The following is a 19,081-nucleotide window of genomic DNA, read 5'->3' as shown; positions in this document are numbered from 1 at the left end:
GTATAATCTCAAACCTGAGAAGCACAAATACTTTGCATGTTCTTCCAAAGCATGAGCACACACACACACACACACACACACACATTTTGTCTTTTTGTAGGGCAGCACTTAATTCTTTTTAAATGCTATATGTAACAAGATATTTTTAGTTTGTATAGCTAAGTACAACAAAAACTGGAGAATACTTTGTTGCAATTTATGAAAAATACTCACTCAATTTTTTGTTGCAGTTGTTCAGAAAGCTTTTTATTTTCATCCTGAAGAGTGTTCTTTTCATTCACTTAAATACAATGTGAAAGAGAGGAATATAATTGATATTCATATCAGGCTTTTAACATAAAATGTTAACATTTGTGAAGAAATTAGGATTTCTAATCCTAAATCATGTTATTGAGCGGTAATGCTATTGCAGAAAACAAATTTGCTACTAGGTAATGATCACTACATCTCATTGTGCCACTTCTATACAACTTACTAATAACTTTATGTAATGTTTGTGAGGAAAAAAGCCTACTTCATGTATTAGAGGATACACTCAAATTATTCACACTGAGGACAATAAAGAATTCCATCTGGGTTAATCAGTCCTACTAATTTTATTTTTTTTAATTTTTATTGTCAAACTGATGTACAGAGAGGTTTCATACGTTAGGCATTGGATACATTTGTTGTACTGTCTGTTACCTCCTCCCTCATTCCCCCCTCCCCCTCTCCCTTTCCCTCTCCCCCCAGTTGATTTACACCTAACAGTTTTGCAAGTATTGCTTTTGTAGTCGTTTGTCTTTTTATCCTGTGTCTCTCGATTTTGGTATTCCCTTTCACTTTCCTACTTCCAATACCAGTATACACAGTTTCTAATGTACTCAGATAAGATACAGTGATAGTGCAGGTACAACCACAGGAAGGGGATACAAGAGGATCATCAACAATAGAAGCTACAGTTTCACATGGCATGTTGAAAGTAATTACAACAGGGATATAACAGTCGTTTCCATAACATGGAGTTCATTTCACTTATCATCATCTTTTGTGTTCATAAGGGCATAGCTATTGGGCTTTTGTGGTCCTCTGCTGTGACTAACCTAAACCTGTGCTAATTATTGCCTATGAGGGAGACCATAGAGTCCATGTTTCTTTGGGTCTGGATCACTTCACTTAGTATAATTTTTTCCAAGTCCTTCCATTTCCTTATGAACGGGGCAATGTCATTCTTTCTGATAGAATTCCATTGTGTATATGTACCATCCTGATCCATTCGTCTACTGAGGGGCATCTGGGTTGGCTCCATATTTTAGCTATGACAAATTGTGCTACGATGAACACTGTTGTGATGGTGGCTTTAGTGTGTTCTTGTTTCCCTACTAATTTTAAATACCTTTTCAGTGAGTTATTTATTGTGAAACAAATCTGCTCATAAAAATAATGTGTTTGAACATCGGTATAATTTTTATTATATAACCATATATTCATAATTTATAAAGTCAAACTTTCTTAGGCATACTGTTTCATGAATGATTACAGTATCAGTAATTTAAATATGTCTGTTTATATATTAAATGCAAAACCAATACTTACAAAACTATATGGTATAAACCAACTGTACAACTCAAGGGGGAGAGGGGAATAGGAAGGGGGGAAGCAAAGGAAAATGAGGCAGGAGGTATCAAGGTGGATAAGAAATGTACTTACTGCCTTAAATATGTAAATGTAACCCCTCTATCACTTTAACAATAAAGAAATGAAAAAAAATTTAAAAAGGACTAGTGGGATTTATCAAATGCAATGTCCACTTGCATTCTGCTGCCAAGATCCTTATGCTCAAATTTTGTAAATTTTAGAATAAGTTCATTATTAATACACAGCAAAAAAAAAAAGAAGTATACAAGAAATGTTAAGGAATTTTCAAGGAAGAAAAGTTACATTAGCCACTATAAAGTCATAAAAGGATTCATCAAAGGAAAAATGAGCTAGACAAAAGACTATTAAATAAAGAAAATGGGGGAAAGAAAGACTAGGTAAAAGGCTTTTAATATGATGATATGATATCAGGATTTTGCCTAAAAGATTCCATATAAAGATTCCATATACATTGTGTATAAATGATGGGAAGATTGATTTTTCAGTATATATAATATATACCAAAATGAGAAGAAAGTACTGACAAGATATTATGTCAGGTGATCATTAGAAGAAATAAATACCTAGCAAAGTGTGGTGTATCACAACTATAATCTTATTTGGAAGAGCAGAAGACTGTAGTTCAAAGTCAGTCTGGACAAAAAGTTATCTCAACAAAAACAAGCTAGGCATGGTAGCATATATCTGTAATCTCAGTTTGGCCTCTGTTTGAGGCTAGCCCAGGACAAAGAACTCCCTAATACAAAAGGCTGCTAGGGTGTGACTCAAGTGGTAGAATGCTTCCCTACAATTTTCCTACCATGAGATTGAGTTCAAACAACAAAAAATCAACCACAAAAACAAAAATCCACCCAAAGTCCAATACCTCTGCTAAAATAGCATATAAATGGAGGAGATACGCAGAGCTAGTGTTTAATGTTTTTGTATTATTCAGAAGAGGGTTAAGATATTAACTTTACAAAGAGATCATAATTGCTAGATGCTCTGGCACATGCCTGTAATCCCAGAACTGGGAAGGCAGAGACAGGAAACTCAACTGTTGGAGGAAAGCCTGGGTATGTACTAAGTTCACTGCCAGTTTGGGGCTACATAATAAGATTTAGGATGGAAGAAGGGAAAAGGGATAGAGGAAAGTGGGGAGGAAGGGAAAATACATACATAAATAAAAATGCATGGTAAAACTTTGAAATTGGGCAAAATAATAGAAATAAGGAAAACAAGGATACAAATACCCTCAAATTTTAATAATCTGGAAAAGTAAAAAACAACAAAGAAAAGGAAGCACAGAAAGAAAAAAAAAAACATTTGTAGTAGAGTGTTGTTAGCTTATGCCTTTAATCCTAGTTATTCAGGAGGTTGAGATGTGCAGGATCATGGTTTGAGTCCAGTCTGGGAAGAATAGCCCTCTAGACTTCATCTCCAAAAGAACAAGCAAAAAGCAGGGGTAGAGGTATGGCTCAAGTTCAAGGGCCTTAGGATTCAGTATTGTCATTGCTTCAGCTGTGGCTCATTTCCTTGTTAAGCCTTTCTGGGGTGAAGGTATAAGTCAGTGCAGAGGACTTGCCTAGAAAGCATAAGACTGTGAGTTCAAACCGTATCACAAAATGTTTGAAGGAGGCCTGGGCAAAATTAGCAAAATCTTACCTTAAGAACAAAATACAAAAGTAAAAGGGCTCTACAATTGGTAAAGTGCTTGGCTAGCAATCATGAGGCCCAGGATTCAATCCCTAGGAGTGCAAAAAGAACACAGCAATAAATCCCTAGTACCGCAAAAAGAATGGAGAAAAAGAGAGGAAGAGAAAGAAGAAATGAAGTCAGGGAGAGGGAAGAAAAAAGAAAAATAAACTTGGGCCTAGAGAGATACAAAAGAGTCTGTTAACCCTCTTGGCACCAAATAAAGCTGTATTTTCTTTCCTTTTAAAAAGATAATAAGCAAGATACTTGTAGGACTGGTTTGAAAAAGAAGGTAATTAAATTTTGGATATGTTGATTCTGAGTTGTTTATGGGAAATCCAGGTAAGATTCACTATGGGAGATAAATAGTTAAAAGAGTAAAAAGTTAATTGAGATAGAAGAGAAGGAGGGTACGAGAAAGCTAAGAATGTCTTCTAATACTGAATGGGTAAGAATAAGAAGCTGCAAATAGCATATTCATAACAGTGTATCACAAAAACCAAAAAGGTATACATCTTCAGAGAACATTAAACTTGGCTTTGTATTTAACTTTACTATGCAGTCAATTACATGAAATAAAAATAAGCCAAAGAAGCAAATTTGCCATAAATTTGCTTCTTGTGTTAAAGAACTGGGCTTGGGCACTGCCCCTGGACTTCTTTGGTTCAAGGCCAGTAGTCTACCACTTGAGCCACAGAACCACTTCTAGCTTTTTCTGTTTATGTGGTACTGAGAAATCGAACCCAGGGCTTCATGCAAGCTAGGCAAGCACTCTACCACTAAGCCATATATTCCCAACCCACCAGTAGGTTTTAACCATAGTACAGTATGCTCGTTAGTGCTTAGTATATTAAGAAAGAAAACTCACTGAGTTCTGTAATAAGTTTAAGATTCTGCTGCCGGATATTTTCAAATTCTTGTTGCTTTTTCCGCATATGTTCTTCAGTTACTGCACAGCGGTCACACAGTCCTGCTCTTAATCTATACAACAAAAGCAAAATATTCTCCATTTGTTAAAAAACATTGACATATATGAGTTGATTATCCTTTTTATGAAATGACTGGGATTCACCAAAGATTTCAGTTTGTAGAATTTTTCAGTTTGCATCGATTTACTGGTTACACATTCCTAATCTGAAAATCTAAAATTTGAAATGACCCACAAATCTGAATTTTAACGTTCACGGCATACTGAAAAGGTTTGGAATTTCAGAGTATACTGAATTTTAAATTTTTCATTAGTGATAATCAGTCTATATGTTTGCATTTCAACAGTTTTATAGTTTAAGAAAATCTAAAGAACTGAATTGGCATACATATTGAAAATTAACTAGTTTAATATGAGCACTTTAACTTTTTTGTGTGCCAGTCCTGGGCTTGAACTCAGGGAATGGGGTGCTATCCCTGAGCTTTGTTGCTAGCACTCTATCACATGACAACAGCTTCATTTCTGGTTTTTGGTGGTCAACTGGAGGTAAGAGCCTCTTGGGTTTGATTGACCAAGCTGGCTTGACAATGATCCTCAGATCTCAGCCTACTGAGTAAAGAGAATTACAGGTATGAGCCACTGGTGCCTTGGCTCTGCAAAGAGAATTGCTTTGTTTCTGAGACAGGGTCTTAGCTACTTTGTCCAGCCTGGCCTCCAGCTTATGATCCTCATGCCTCAGCTTCCAAAGCCGAAGTAACTTTTTTATTGAAGAAATTTGCTCTCATTTATTGTAGTCAAAATGTAAGTCCCAACCCACACTAAGGGGGTCAAGTTATATAAATCATCCACCTGGCATCTACTTTGCTAAGTACAACATACAACACTTTTTTTGTCATTGAATAAATTATTAATGGTCAAAGAACACAAAGGAAACTTCATATTTTCCTTTAAGTATTCAAAGAAACCAATAAATACTTACAATATATTATTATAAAAGGGTTACTGTTTTTGCTAGTTATCTGAGATGTTGAGAAGGGAAATATATATAAAATTGATGTGTTGGCAGTGTGCAGAATAGTGTATTCTAAAATGTTAGCAAAGACAATATAGGAGATTTTATTGATCCATATTTTTCAAGATTTCTCCAATTTCATTACTTGTACAATTAGAAAAAAACACAGTTTAAAAAAGAAACATACACAGCACATTAGGAATTTAAGAAACATTTTATAATTATTTCAACTTAATAACCTTGGTTATTTCCTTATTTTTTTTTCTTTTGTCTGAGACTGGAACTCAAACTTTCTATCTGACACTTAATTGCTCACTGGTAGGCCCCTTACCACCTGAGCCATTCCGCTATCCACAACTTAATAACCTATGTCAATAGAATAAGAAGTATTTGAATCACAGCCTTGCAGAGGATATAATGAATTTTAAAATAAGGAGACAAAACTGGAGAAACTATATAATTAAAACAAACAAAAATCCTAAACATTTTATATGAAAGTAAAACATAAGCAATGCTGACATGAATATAGAAATAATTGTTAGAGACCACAGGATATACTAATCAAATTATAATTTCTAGAATGAAGAATCTAAGAGAAATTAAAATGAACAAAAGAGACTTGAAGCCATGATGTAAGAAGAACACTATGCAAGTAATGCTAACAAGGTGAAACTTTGCATCTATTTTTGCTCCTCTCCTAGAACTCCACAAAACTGCAGTAAAAGTATATGAAACTAGAAGCCTGGAATACATGGCAGAGTACTAGCTATGAGCAAAAAAAAAGCGATGTGAGAGCTCAAGGCCCAAATTCAGGCCCAAGTACCAACACAACCACCACTAACAACAAAAAAGATATGTGTGTATATTTTAACACACAAGAACAGGAAAAAAAAAAGAGAATGGATAAAAAATGACAGCAAGGCAGGTGTTAAACAAAAACTAAGAATACTGAATGGTGGGAAAAGTCTAGAATTTCATTGTTCAATAAACGACATGTAAACTGAACAGAAAGAGATCATTTAAGATGTGATACAATAATAAGACATAACATCCACATGAAATTAATGAGCAAAAGTAGAGTAGATTCTAAAGAGAAAAGAATCTAGTTCTAAGAAATTACAGAGTATTTTTCAAATTAATTATTTCTACTGCATAAAGGAAAACAATGGGAAAGATGAGGGGTACTCATCTACTGACATTTCTTCTCACAGAAAGTTAAAAAAAAAAGAGTACAAAACATAAAAGATAACCAAACAAACTGGAAGTATAATTTAAGCCATAAAGTAAAAAAGTTTTTTGAAGATGATGTGCATCTAGTGAGAAGAAAATCACCTCTCACTTAAGCATCAGATTGACTCACCGATCTTCCAAAACTTTAATTGTTTCATGAAGAACCTTCTGTTGCTCTCTCAGCTGTTGATTTTTGGTGAAGAATTCTTCTAGTCTTTGTGCATCTCTAAAAAAATAAGTAAACAGAATTTTCAGGGAAAAATACTTGGAAAAGATAATTCTGTTATTAGAACTCCAAAGTTTAGTCTTGCTACATATGTACTTGTATATTTGCTGCCGTGTGTGTGTGTGTATACATATGCCATGAATTGCTTATCTCAAAACAACTAAAAAGGTGATTATTTGTAATTCTCTAATTAAAAACAATTGAAAAGACAACAAGAGCTTATTTGTAGGTGAGCAATCTATTTTTCAGCATCTAGCAAGGGGATTTTCTTTGCAAGTGCTAAAAAAATAGATGTCTACATTAGATGTCACAGTCATTTATTCCCTCTGTGTAAAAGAAGCCATTCTTTTTCTTAAAATAATGGCTAGTGGCTAAGAAGTGAAGCTGTGGTTCAAGTGGTTGAATGCTAGCTTTGAGTACAAAAGCCAAGGGACAGTGGCAAGGCCCTGAGTTCAAGTCCTAGGACGGCACAAAAAAAGAAAAGGCTAAATAGTGGCTAATAAATAAGACTATCACTATAATTTTGATAGTCATGGTAAGTAATGTATTTATATATGATAGATAAATCCAAGTTCATGGTTCTATTATGCAAAGACTTAACTTACTCTAAAGAAGGTAAAATAAAGCATCCCTTTAATTATTTACTGAACAAATATAGCTACTCACCTGTGTTTCTAAACTGTATCACCTCAACCTACCTGAGCTACACAGGAACAGATTAATAACAACTCATTAAAAATTGGTATTAGGACCAGATAACTGCAAACTGTACAGTGAAGTAAGACATTGTTATCAGCTAGTGAACAATAAGCTGTGTTTCTGTTCTTTGATATTCAGAGATATTACAAGTGAGTTTTGAGAATGTGGTATTCAACATTCATTTACAAGCTTATGGCTTTTTGGAAATGGAGGTGTGGCTCAAGTGGTAGAGCAACAGCCTTGAACAAAAATGCCAAGTGAGAAGAGCATGAGGCCCTGACTTCAAGCCCCACTACCAAACCACCCCTCCCAGTCACCAAAAATCTTAAAAACAAATGAGCTTTTTCTTATAGACTAATAATTTTACAGAAAGTCTACTATAAAAGATGTTTTTAGGAAGTGAGGCTGTGGCTCAAGTGGTAGAATGCTGGCCTTGAGCTGAAAAGCTCAGGGATAGGGCCCAGGCCCAGAGTTCAAGCCCCATGACCAACAAAAATAAAATAAAATAAAATAAAAGATTTTTTTATAACAAGCAAATCTCAGTAGTTTCTAATTGTGTTTAGTTCAATCTTCAGGGAAGTAACTTTGATTCAAACTAAGGTAAAATGTTACTTTGTGGCTATTAAACTATCATTTAAACTAGTAATAATGGCTGGGCACTATAACCCTAGCTAATTAGGAAGCTGAGCTCTGAGGACTGTGGATTGAAGCCATTCCAGGTAAAAGTTGAGACTCTTTATCTCCTACTAATTACCAAAATACCTAAATACCAAAATTTGGAAGTGGAGGTGTGGCTCACGTGGTAGAATGTCAGAAAAAGCTAATGAAATGCCCTGGTCTTGAACTGAAGACAGGTAGTGGCACAAAAATAAAGTAGTAATACTTCAAAAACCAAGAGAGATGACATAAATAGTCTGTAATTCTAACTATACAAGAGACTGAGATCTGATTATCATAGTTTGAAGCAAAACTGGGAAGGAAAGTCCATGAGACTCTCATCTTCAATTAACTACCAAAAAGCTAGAAGTGGAGCTGTGGTTCAAGTAGCACAGTATTAACCTTGAGCAAAATAGCTCAGAGACAGTGCCCAGATTCTGAGTTCAAGCCCCAGGACAGGCTCAAAAACAAAAAAAGAAACAAACAAACAAAAAAAAACCACTATCCCTATACAAAAGATATAATAAAACTATTTTTCTTCAAAAGAACATTCAGAGACTGTAGCTTAAATTGTATAAACAGTAAACACAATGACTTCTGGGTTTTTGTATTGCTTTTCATAGTGACTAACATTTTGACTCTAAAGATATCATTTTTATTAATGGTTACTAATTCAGCATTTATAAGGTCAGTAAACAATGAATCAACATAAACACAAAAAAAACTGTCTACCTACTAATCACTTCTGAAAACATAAAACTTTTAGTAGTAGAGAAATGAGAGGAACAAAAAGTCCTATACAGTACTATTATGCATGCAAGGGGAGACTTGTAGAATAGCTCCAGCCTAATAATTATGTATTCCTTTATTTGGGGAGATGGAGGAGAGCTAAACAAATACTTCACTATATGTGAAATTCACTATATGCTTCACTATATACTTCAAGCTAGCTTTGAATTCACAAACCTCCTGCTTCAGCTTTCCAGAGGGCTAGGATTACAGGCCCATGTCACCACATCTGGCTTAGCTGAGTTACTTCACTTGGCACATATTAAATTACCATAATAAGTCATTGGTAATACACATCTTCTGATTAATGATATTTATATAAAGAATCACCATAACAAAAAGTTTTAAAAAGGAAATAAGTGTATTTCATAATTTTAAATCCCAAACCACTCAAATATTTTCACCAGTAAAGAAAAGCTTATCTATTCCTAAGTAAAATAAAAGCATTTCCCTTTAGTTCAGAGTTAAAAATGTTTTTGCCAAAGAATTTTATTTATTAGCTAATAAAAGTCTTATTTTTGCCTCATCCAATTATTTGTACTTTATTATATTTAATGATGAGTAATTTTATAAGGAGAATTTATAGATCTTCCTTGTAGTAATATAGATAATTCTAGCATATTTAAACAAAAGGAATATTAATTATATTAAAAGGCTTATATGAAATGTCTATTACTCACAGAAACAAAATTTGAATTCCATAAGGAGCTGCCCTGGCTACTACTACTTTACTGGCTATTGTAGAAAACTCACTAGTCGAATCCTAACAACATTTTTGGCTGTTTCCAAATGTTCATTTTTCTTTTTCTCTTCTTGGTAAAATTAATCCTTACTCCTTTCAGTATGTAGTAGCTTCTTGGAGAGAACCTTATCTTCTTTAACATTTAACTTTGGAAATAATTTCAGACTTTTGTATAACTTCTAAACAAAGAACATACAGTACTTATCTATTACTCAGCTTTACAAATAAGTTACAAACATGGAACAGAGTACCTTACCTGCCATGCCTATCAGTTCTTCTCAAAACGTTAGCATCTTGCATAATCACAGTCCAGCTATCAAAATAGCTATACCCTTATGAACACCTAAGATGATGCTAAGTGAAATGAACTCCATGTTATGGAGACAATTGTTATCTCACAGTTGTAACTACTTTCAACGTCCCATGTGTATCTGTAGCTTCTATTATTGATGATGTTCTTGTATCACCTTCCTGTGGTTGTACCTACACTATCTCTGTAATCTTATCTGAGTATATTGGAAACCGTGTATACTGGTATTGGAACTAGGAAATTGAAAGGGAATACCAAAATTGAGAGACACAGGGTAAAAAAAAAAGACAAACAACTACAAAAGCAATACTTGCAAAACTGTTTGGTGTAAGTGAACTGAACACCTCAGGGGGGAAAGGGTAAGGGGGAGCGGGGAGGGCGGTATGAGGGACAAGGTAACAAACAGTATAAGAAATGTATCCAATGTCTAACGTATGAAACTGTAACCTCTCTGTACATCAGTTTGATAAAAATTTGAAAAAAAATAACTATCAGTCCAGCTATCTAGGTGGTCCAATACAACGTTAACTAGATCTTTTCTACTTATCTCACTCTACATTCTTTTTAGCCTCTTCTATCAAACTTAGGTCTCATCTTCCTTTCCTATACAACCACATAGCTAGTAGTATTCATCAGTATTATTCCCACTATCTTCTTCTTCTTGGTTAACTAAGATATTCAAGATCACAAAGACACATCTTTGCTTCTATAGTCATCTAAAGATATTGGAGCAATAAGTGACTATTCTTCACTAGGGATTGCCACAAACATCAGGCTGCATTTAATCAATTGCAATAGCTCTTGTTGCTCAACTTCCACACTTTGTGGAAAGAGGTCTGTACAGTATCTTGATCATTGAAACTGTTTGACTACTGAACCACATCCTTCCAATCTATTAACAGAAAAAATATACCAAAATATTGTCAAATTTGTTTTATTAGATGTTCCCCATTGTGAAACTTGTTTTGGGGAGAAATACAATAGAAGCAATGAGCCATTTTTTTTTTTTGCAATGAGCTATTTTTATCACCCCACATCAGGAGACACATGAAGTAGATATATCTCATTATTAGTGATGTTAACCTGGATATTTGGTTGCAGTAGACACTGTTAAGTTTCTCAGCTATAACATCACAACATTTCTGACTAATTAATTTACAAAATTTGCAAATACTTTTTCTCATGAACCTGCCATCCATTTATTTTATCCTCCACTGATAATTCTTTAACCATTAATGCTGTAGTGTTTCTCAAACAGTGATTTTCTCTATCATGCTTTCAACATTTACTAATTGGAAATGACTAAAGAGTTGTTCCTACTCTACGAAAAGTATAATTCATTACCATCATTATTTCCCTGCTCAAGTTGTCCTAGGGATTGCCATTTTTCCCCCCAAGTTGCTTCTATTATCTTTTAATATCCTGGCTTTTTAAGCAAGTTCCTATTTTCTGGCATGGTAACATTGTCCAGTTTATCATGTAGCCACTTTCCTAAAGAACACAGATTTCTTTTACTGGAAAAAAAAAATGCATAGAGATCATGATCTAAGATTAAGGTATGTCCATGATTGCGGGGGTGGGGGGGGGAGATAATGTCACTGTTTCTAGGCCTTTCAATGGACCAAGCCTAGGAAATACATGTATGTACTCATACACACTGAGAAAGATCTTTATTCTTTTGTCTTTTTTATTAAAAACCATGAAGGTTACACTGCTAACTTCAATTTCTACCCTGATTGGCATACAATTTGTTCAAGCTTCTTTCTCCCTTTCTGTATTTAACTTTTTTCTCTTGGCGGGGAGGATCCTAACCCTCATTATCAGCAATGCATTTACTTATATGTGCTGTTCTGGAATATAGATAAAACAGTGTCAACATCTTTATTATCCTGAACCAATCATGCTAGCTATGATTTAGGAATAACTATACAATTATGGCCAGGAAGTCAGAGAAAATCGGCTGAGGATCTGTACTAGGAAATGTTTACAACTAGTAAAAGGGACACAAAGACATTCTATAAGTGATGACAAAAATGAGAATGGTCTTCTCTTCATTTTGTTCAGGCTAGGAGGAAAAGCCAAATACTAGCCATAGCAGAAAACAGAAGTAACCCAAATTCTTAATGATTTTATGTCACTGAATATGAAATGCAAGAATGTTCCTTTCTAGCCTTTTATGTTACAGAATGTATTTTCTTCACTGTAAAATTCATTTCTAGATTTTTTTGCCCACAGTAAGAAAGTATCTACCTATAAAGATATTTATGTCCTATAAATCACTGCTGGGACTGTTTCTGCTGCTTCTTTTCCCTATCCACGATGTCGGCCATATGGACTGTGTGTTTGATAGTGTTAATAAGGGCTAGTTTATGTTTTCTGGCACAACTGACCATTTTCATCTTAAAACACTTTTCTTCTCACTTTTTAAAATGCTCCTTATGCTCCCCTATAAAGAATAATACAAGTTGGGGTATTTGACAACTGTGAGTTATGAAAATGTGATGCATCATTTTGTTAATAAAGGCCTAATGTAACTAAAGAAATTTAATTTCTTATCTAGTAAACAGTTGCATTTCTGTTTAAGAATGAATGCTAGGCTGGGAATATGGCCTAGTGGTAGAGTGCTCACCTCGAATACGTGAAGCCCTGGGTTCGATTCCTTAGCACCACATATATAGATAAAAGCCAGAAGTGGAGCTATGGCTCAAGTGGTAGAGTGCTAGCCTTGAGCAAAAAGAAGCTAGGGACAGTGCTCAGGGCCTGACTCCTTGCCCCAGGACTGGCAACAGAAACAAAACAAATAAACAAAGAAAGAATGAATGCTAGAAGCCAGGCACCAGTGGCTCACACCTGTAATCCTAGCTGCGCAGGAAGGAGGCTGAGATCTGAGGATCCGTGGTATGAAGCCAGTCCAGGCAAGAAAGTCTTTGAGACTCTTATCTCCAATTAACCACCAGAAAAGCAGAAGTAGCACTGTGGTTTAAAGTGGTAGAGCTCTGAGACAGCATCCAGGTTCTGAGTCCAAACCCCATGGCTGATCAAAAATAATAAAATAGGAGCTGGGAATAAGGCCTAGTGGCAAGAGTGCTTGATTCGTATACACGAAGCCCTGGGTTCGATTCCCCAGCACCACATATATAGAAAATGGCCAGAAGTGGCGCTATGGCTCAAGTGGCAGAGTGCTAGCCTTGAGCAAAGAGAAGCCAGGGACAGTGCTCAGGCCCTGAGTCCAAGGCCCAGGACTGGCAATAAATAAATAAATAAAATAAAATAAAACAAATAAAAAAAACAGTAGAGACTCATTCCCATGTGGGAGTGTAGTTACATTTAAAAATAATAATAATAAAATAGAAAAGAAATAATGCTAGAAAAAGGAAATATAAAAATTGATGTATCATGAACATATTAAAAATTCTCTGACCAGGCTCCAGTGGCTCATGCCTGTAATCCTAGTTACTCAGGAGGCTTAAATCTGAGGATAGTAAGTAATTCAAAGCCAGCCCAGGCAGGAAAGTCTGTAAGACTTTTTTTTTCTTTTCTTATTTATTGTCAAAGTGATGTACAGAGAGGTTACAGTTTCATACGTTAGGCCTTAGGTACATTTCTTGTACTGTTTGTTACCTCCTCCCTCATTCCTCCCTTCCCCCCTCCCCTTTTCCCTCCCCCCTCATGAGTTGTTCAGTTGATTTACACCAGTTTTTCAAGTATTGCTTTTGTAGTTGTCTTTTTATCCTTTGTTGCTCGATTTTGATATTCCCTTTCACTTTCCTAGTTCTAATACCAGTATATACAGTTTCCAATGTACTCAGATAAGATATAGTGATAGTGCGGGTACAACCACAGGAAGGGGATACAAGAGGATCATCAACAACAGAAGCTACGGTTTCACATGGCATGTTGAAAGTAATTACAACAGTGATATTAACAGTCATTTCCATAACATGGAGTTCATTTCACTTGGCATTATCTTATACATTCATAAGGGCATAGCTATTAGGCTCTTATGATCCTATCTCCAATAAACTACCAAAACCCTGGAAGTGGAGCTGTGTGTGACTCAAGTGGAAGAGTGCTAGCCTTGAGCAAAAAAAGCTCAGGCCCAGGCTTCAAACCCCAGGACTGATACAAAAAAGAGAGAGAGAGAGAATTCTCATAGTAATAATTCAGCCGGTCCACTGCCAAAATTAAAACCATATAAGTGTGTGTGTGTGTGTGTGTGTGTGTGTGTGTAATATATGTCCTAAATTTACTCTTCAGAAAAGGCTTATTTAATTTCCTATGAAACAACTCTCAGATGTGAAAACTAAACACAGCTGTATCACATAAGTAGAGAAATGGATTATTCTATTTAAAATGTCATCTTTAGGAACATGTGCCATTTTAACACTACAAAAACACTTAAGTGTTACTTAAGCAGAACAATTATCATTTGGAACAACTTTTTAAATTTTATGATTTTACATTTCTGACTTAACATGTATACCTTAAAACATGACTTTGAAGATGTGAAGGAAAAGTTCTCAATTTTTGTTTAGATTATAACAAATATACTGGGTATGTGCTAATGGGTGGTTAGTTACTCAAGTTTTCAGTCATAGACTTATAAGTTACAGAGAGACATGAAGAAACTGAGATCTGTAGGAATGTACTGGAAAGAAAATACAAAATTATGTATTATAATGATACTGACTTTTGTTATATGTACTAAATCCTATTATACCACCTGTTTAATAGTCCTGAGTATAAAAGTTTCTAAAGAACCATGAGTTACATCTACTTTTAACTTAGAAAAAACTAGATCTAATTCAATACTAAATAATAGAAACAATTCAGGGGACCCTCTAGTAATCTTAAACTATTTAAAATTGGTCTTGGAATATCTAATTAGCCTTGGTTTCTTAAACTGTTTAAAATCCCAGAATCATTCTGAAGAACTCTGAATTCCAGGTATTAGCATAGCAAAGGCTACCACTGAGAGATCAAAATGAACTCACAGATCAGTTCTCATCTTAAATAATCTATGAAAAAAATTGTATTTTGTTATAGTAAAATGTATATGTTCACACAAGTAAGGTTAAAATGATGTTGTTCTTTTTACTTTAGAACTTTATAAAAAAAAACTGCTGACAATTGGGCTAATTTATTTTTAAAATAACCTCAACTCCTTTTAAAATAAAGCACCAAGTTCAAACAGAAGAGCAATACCAATTACTTTGTAACTAAAACACCAAAGTTACTTATAGTTACAGATACTTACAAAACTCTTTCCTTTTTCAGTTTGGTTACTTTTACTTGTAAACCTGAAAAGAAAAAAAAAAGCAACAGTATTTTATTTATACCTGTACTATTTTTAAAGTAATCACCTAAGTTCCCGTACAAATTAAATGTTATATTAAGTCATTTCAATCAGGCCTCTTATTTGTATTTCCTTTCCTTTACTGAAGTCATAAAAGTAAATTTGCAATATTATTGCTTTAGTTTAAAGCAAAGTAGAATAAAATTTTCCTCACCTAAAGCAAGTTATTTCCTTTCTAATAGTGAGAACAAACATGTAATTAGAAGTTCACTATAAATACAGGTCAATGTTCTGACACAGCCTACATGTTTGCTACCAGCAATAGTGTTTATGTAGGATTTTATCTTCTGGATTTAAACCAGATTGTAGCAAGGCATAAGCCATCAACTCCTGGTTTGTTAGATGTACTTTTAATTTTAATGAAGTCTGACACAAAATAAATAAGAGCACTGCCAGTGCTACTCAGGTAGTTACTGAGAAGAGACCAAGCTCATAGGCACTGAAAGTACTATGAAGGATATGGATAAAGTTAATAATGTGGCATTTTTAATTTTCACGAATAGTAAAATAAAATAAAAACAGCCATTTAAAAAGCACAAAAGGGCTGGGGGTATGGCCTAGTGGCAAGAGTGCTTGTCTCCTATACATGAGGCCCTGGGTTCAATTCCCCAACACCACATATACAGAAAACGGCCAGAAGTGGCACTGTGGCTCAAGTGGCAGAGTGCTAGCCTTGAGCAAAAAGAAGCCAGGGATAGTGCTCAGGCCCTGAGTCCAAGCCCCAGGACTGGCAAAAAAAAATTCCAATACCCAATAACAGTAAGGGTTGCATAACTATACTTCCATATTTTATTAGATACTAGAAATTGACATAAATCTTAGGAAAACTTAGTTATCAGTTATATCACTTCTTAGTTTCTGATTTAAAAAAAACTATAGTCACAGAAAAATACTGAATAATTTATATCAATATAAAACATTCAAAAGAGGGATATAGTTAAGTAAAATAAAATATGAGCATTTGAGGGAGTAACACAAATTGTTAGATCCTTAAATCACAATTTTAAAATGGTAGCCCAGGGAAAAGGTTAGCTACCTCATCTCAACAAAAAAGCTGGGCATAGTGGTATATATCTTTCATCTCAGCCACTTGAGAAAGTTAAATAGGAGAATGGAGTATGGTAGAATGGGCTGGTAGAGGCAGGGGAGACTTGAGAACCTATCTGAAAAACAACAAAAGCAAAAGGGCTTGGGCTTGATGCAAATGGTAAGAGTTCTTGCCTAGAAAGTACAATGTCTTGGGAGTGGGGGAGACCTTGTGACCCTTATCAAATCCAAGTCTAGTCAGCAGTTTTCCTTTCCTCAAAACATGGGTAATGTTTTTCTTGTTTTTAATTTTGGCTAACTTTTAAAACACAGATCTGCCTTTAGAAGTAGAAAGTATAACCAGAGATCCATGGATGAAGTGGATTCTTGCCAGGAACCATTTTAAGGAAAGAAACAATGAGATAGAAAATCCATATAAACTTCAAAAGAAAATTCTTGGGAAATATGGAAAGACTACTCTTTTATCTTGCAAGCATTTAACACCTGCAAGGCATTTGTTCTGTCATGCAGAGCAGTGCCAAAACAGGTTTATATGTGTGTGCATGTGTGTGTGTGTTTAAAATTTTAGCATCTGCTATTCATCAAATCAATTAGGCATCTACAATTAGAACCCCTATAAAGTGTGCTTTAATCCTGCTCCACACCCATCGGAAGGAATGAGGCTATACAACAATGCAGTTCCTGTACGAACAGGTTGTCTGTTGAACAGAGTATTTGGGATTGTAACACTGGCAACCTGAGATACCTACTGAGGAAATAGTGCCCAAAGCACCAAGCATTAGAACATAACCCTACTCTTACTCATATATGAATTTTGGAGAAGATGAAATAATCAAGGACATGTATATGTAGTTATAATGAACCAAACAAATTTAAAAAGAATTCAAAATGAAGAAAAGATCAATTTGTTATACATGAACAAAAATCATTGCTATGTTAATTATTTTAATTCTTTACCCAGAATAAACCATATGTAATACATAGTGTCTCCTATTTTGCTTTGAATTATAAATAAGATTAATGCCACATTTCCTGCCAAATGACTCTATTTATAAATAATTTAACCATCAAAAATACTAACGCTAATATAACTATATATAGATATATTATTTCAATTACAAAGTAGAGCTCCTTAGGTAAGGTTTGCTTACTTTGCTCAATATTTTTCTGACTCACAATAGGTAAATTAGCTTTTGTGAAATGTATCTAATTTATAGATAGGAATGTAATTAGAGAAAACAAAACAAAACATGAGCGTTACTAAGTATTACTAATAATGACCAGAATACAATGATGGACCAAAATTACAAACAATTACTTTCATTGTTAATTTACATTGTTTTTGTGTAAATTTTTCTTTGTGGAATTTTGAAACATCTAAGAATAAATGAGACAAGTAATTGGAAACATCTAAAACTGAATCACAAAATATTCGCTCCAAACTATGATATATCTTCAAATCAGTTCCAATTCTTCTCCCAACCAGTATCTTCATACTTTTCTATGAAAGTGATTACCATATTTATCAGATATAGAAATTACTACCTTAGCTAAGCTGTTGACAGCAGAATCTAGTATTAACAAGAGACAACTTACCAAATGATGATGCTCTGAAATATATTCTAAACTCTTTTACTGTTTGTGATTTTAATAATAAACCTTCTACTGAAAGATCGAGACTTAAAAAGACAAGATAATTTAATCCAAATAAATACTAGGGGCTGGGGATATAGCCTAGTGGCAAGAGTGCCTGCCTCGGATACACGAGGCCCTAGGTTCAATTCCCCAGCACCACATATACAGAAAACGGCCAGAAGCGGCGCTGTGGCTCAAGTGGCAGAGTGCTAGCCTTGAGCAGGAAGAAGCCAGGGACAGTGCTCAGGCCCTGAGTCCAAGGCCCAGGACTGGCCAAAAAAAAATAAATAAATAAATACTAAAGAATTCGGAAATTAGTATTAAATTCTGTTAGAACAATTCTAATTCTATATTCAAAGCATAAAGGCGGCTTCCTTTCAGTAACAATTTGTGTTAAGCCTTGAAAATAGCAGACTTTGTCATAAAAGGAACTTAAGACACTAGAATGAACAATTATGAAAGAAAATTAATGATAAAAGATGCAAAATCTTGATGATAAATATCTTCAGAACTTTTCCCCCATAATGATCTGATCTGGCTTATATATTGCTATATTTTAAGAGCAGATGTGAGGTTTTAATTATTTCCTAGTTTTAAAGGAAATTGTATATACCTTATTATATATACTGTGATCAGTGGAAATACAGTCTTTTATGAGGCATATTTTGCTACCATTTTATTATGTTTTCATCAAATACCAAAACTTTACATATAGCCTATACATTTACATATATACACATATACATATAACTTTACATATTCACACATGTAAGTTTACATCAGTGGGTTTTTTTGGCTAGCTAAGCAAAGATTACATAGGTTTACTTAGATATGTAATCCAAGATTTTATATATATATATGCATGTAATGTATGTATATGTAATACGTATGTAATTAATAGATATGTAATCCAAGATTATATATATATATGTATACATATATATCGAGTACTATTATTTGTCTTTTACTGACATGAAGTATTAAAAGTAGTGAGGTACCAGTGGCACAGACCTATAATCATAGTTACTTAGGAGGCTGATATCTAAGGATCGCTGTTGGAAGCCAGCTGGGCAGGAAAGTCTCTGAAACTTTTTTCTTCAATAAACATCAAAAAGTCGTAAGTAGAATTGTTGCCCAA

At 34.4% G+C, this 19,081-nt stretch overlaps 1 protein-coding gene across 5 annotated transcripts in view; it reads right to left on the bottom strand.

Moving 5' to 3' along the window:
* The window catches only part of Rbbp8 (RB binding protein 8, endonuclease), an 85,128-nt gene that overhangs the window by 34,163 nt on the left and 31,884 nt on the right, over positions 1–19,081 (bottom strand). For all 5 annotated transcript variants that reach the window (XM_048363145.1, XM_048363146.1, XM_048363143.1 and 2 more), the window contains exons 3-6: positions 15,163–15,205; positions 6,613–6,708; positions 4,181–4,293; positions 214–280 (exon numbers count right to left, since the gene is read on the bottom strand). In XM_048363145.1, the coding sequence (XP_048219102.1) occupies positions 214–280; positions 4,181–4,293; positions 6,613–6,708; positions 15,163–15,205 (319 nt within the window). The remainder of the gene's footprint in view (positions 1–213; positions 281–4,180; positions 4,294–6,612; positions 6,709–15,162; positions 15,206–19,081) is intronic.

The sequence above is a fragment of the Perognathus longimembris genome, chromosome 15 (assembly GCF_023159225.1).
Source record: "Perognathus longimembris pacificus isolate PPM17 chromosome 15, ASM2315922v1, whole genome shotgun sequence".
NCBI classification, from domain to species: domain Eukaryota; kingdom Metazoa; phylum Chordata; class Mammalia; order Rodentia; family Heteromyidae; genus Perognathus; species Perognathus longimembris.
Note: the sequence above shows the minus strand (reverse complement) of the source record. Positions and strands in the feature narration are given on the sequence as shown.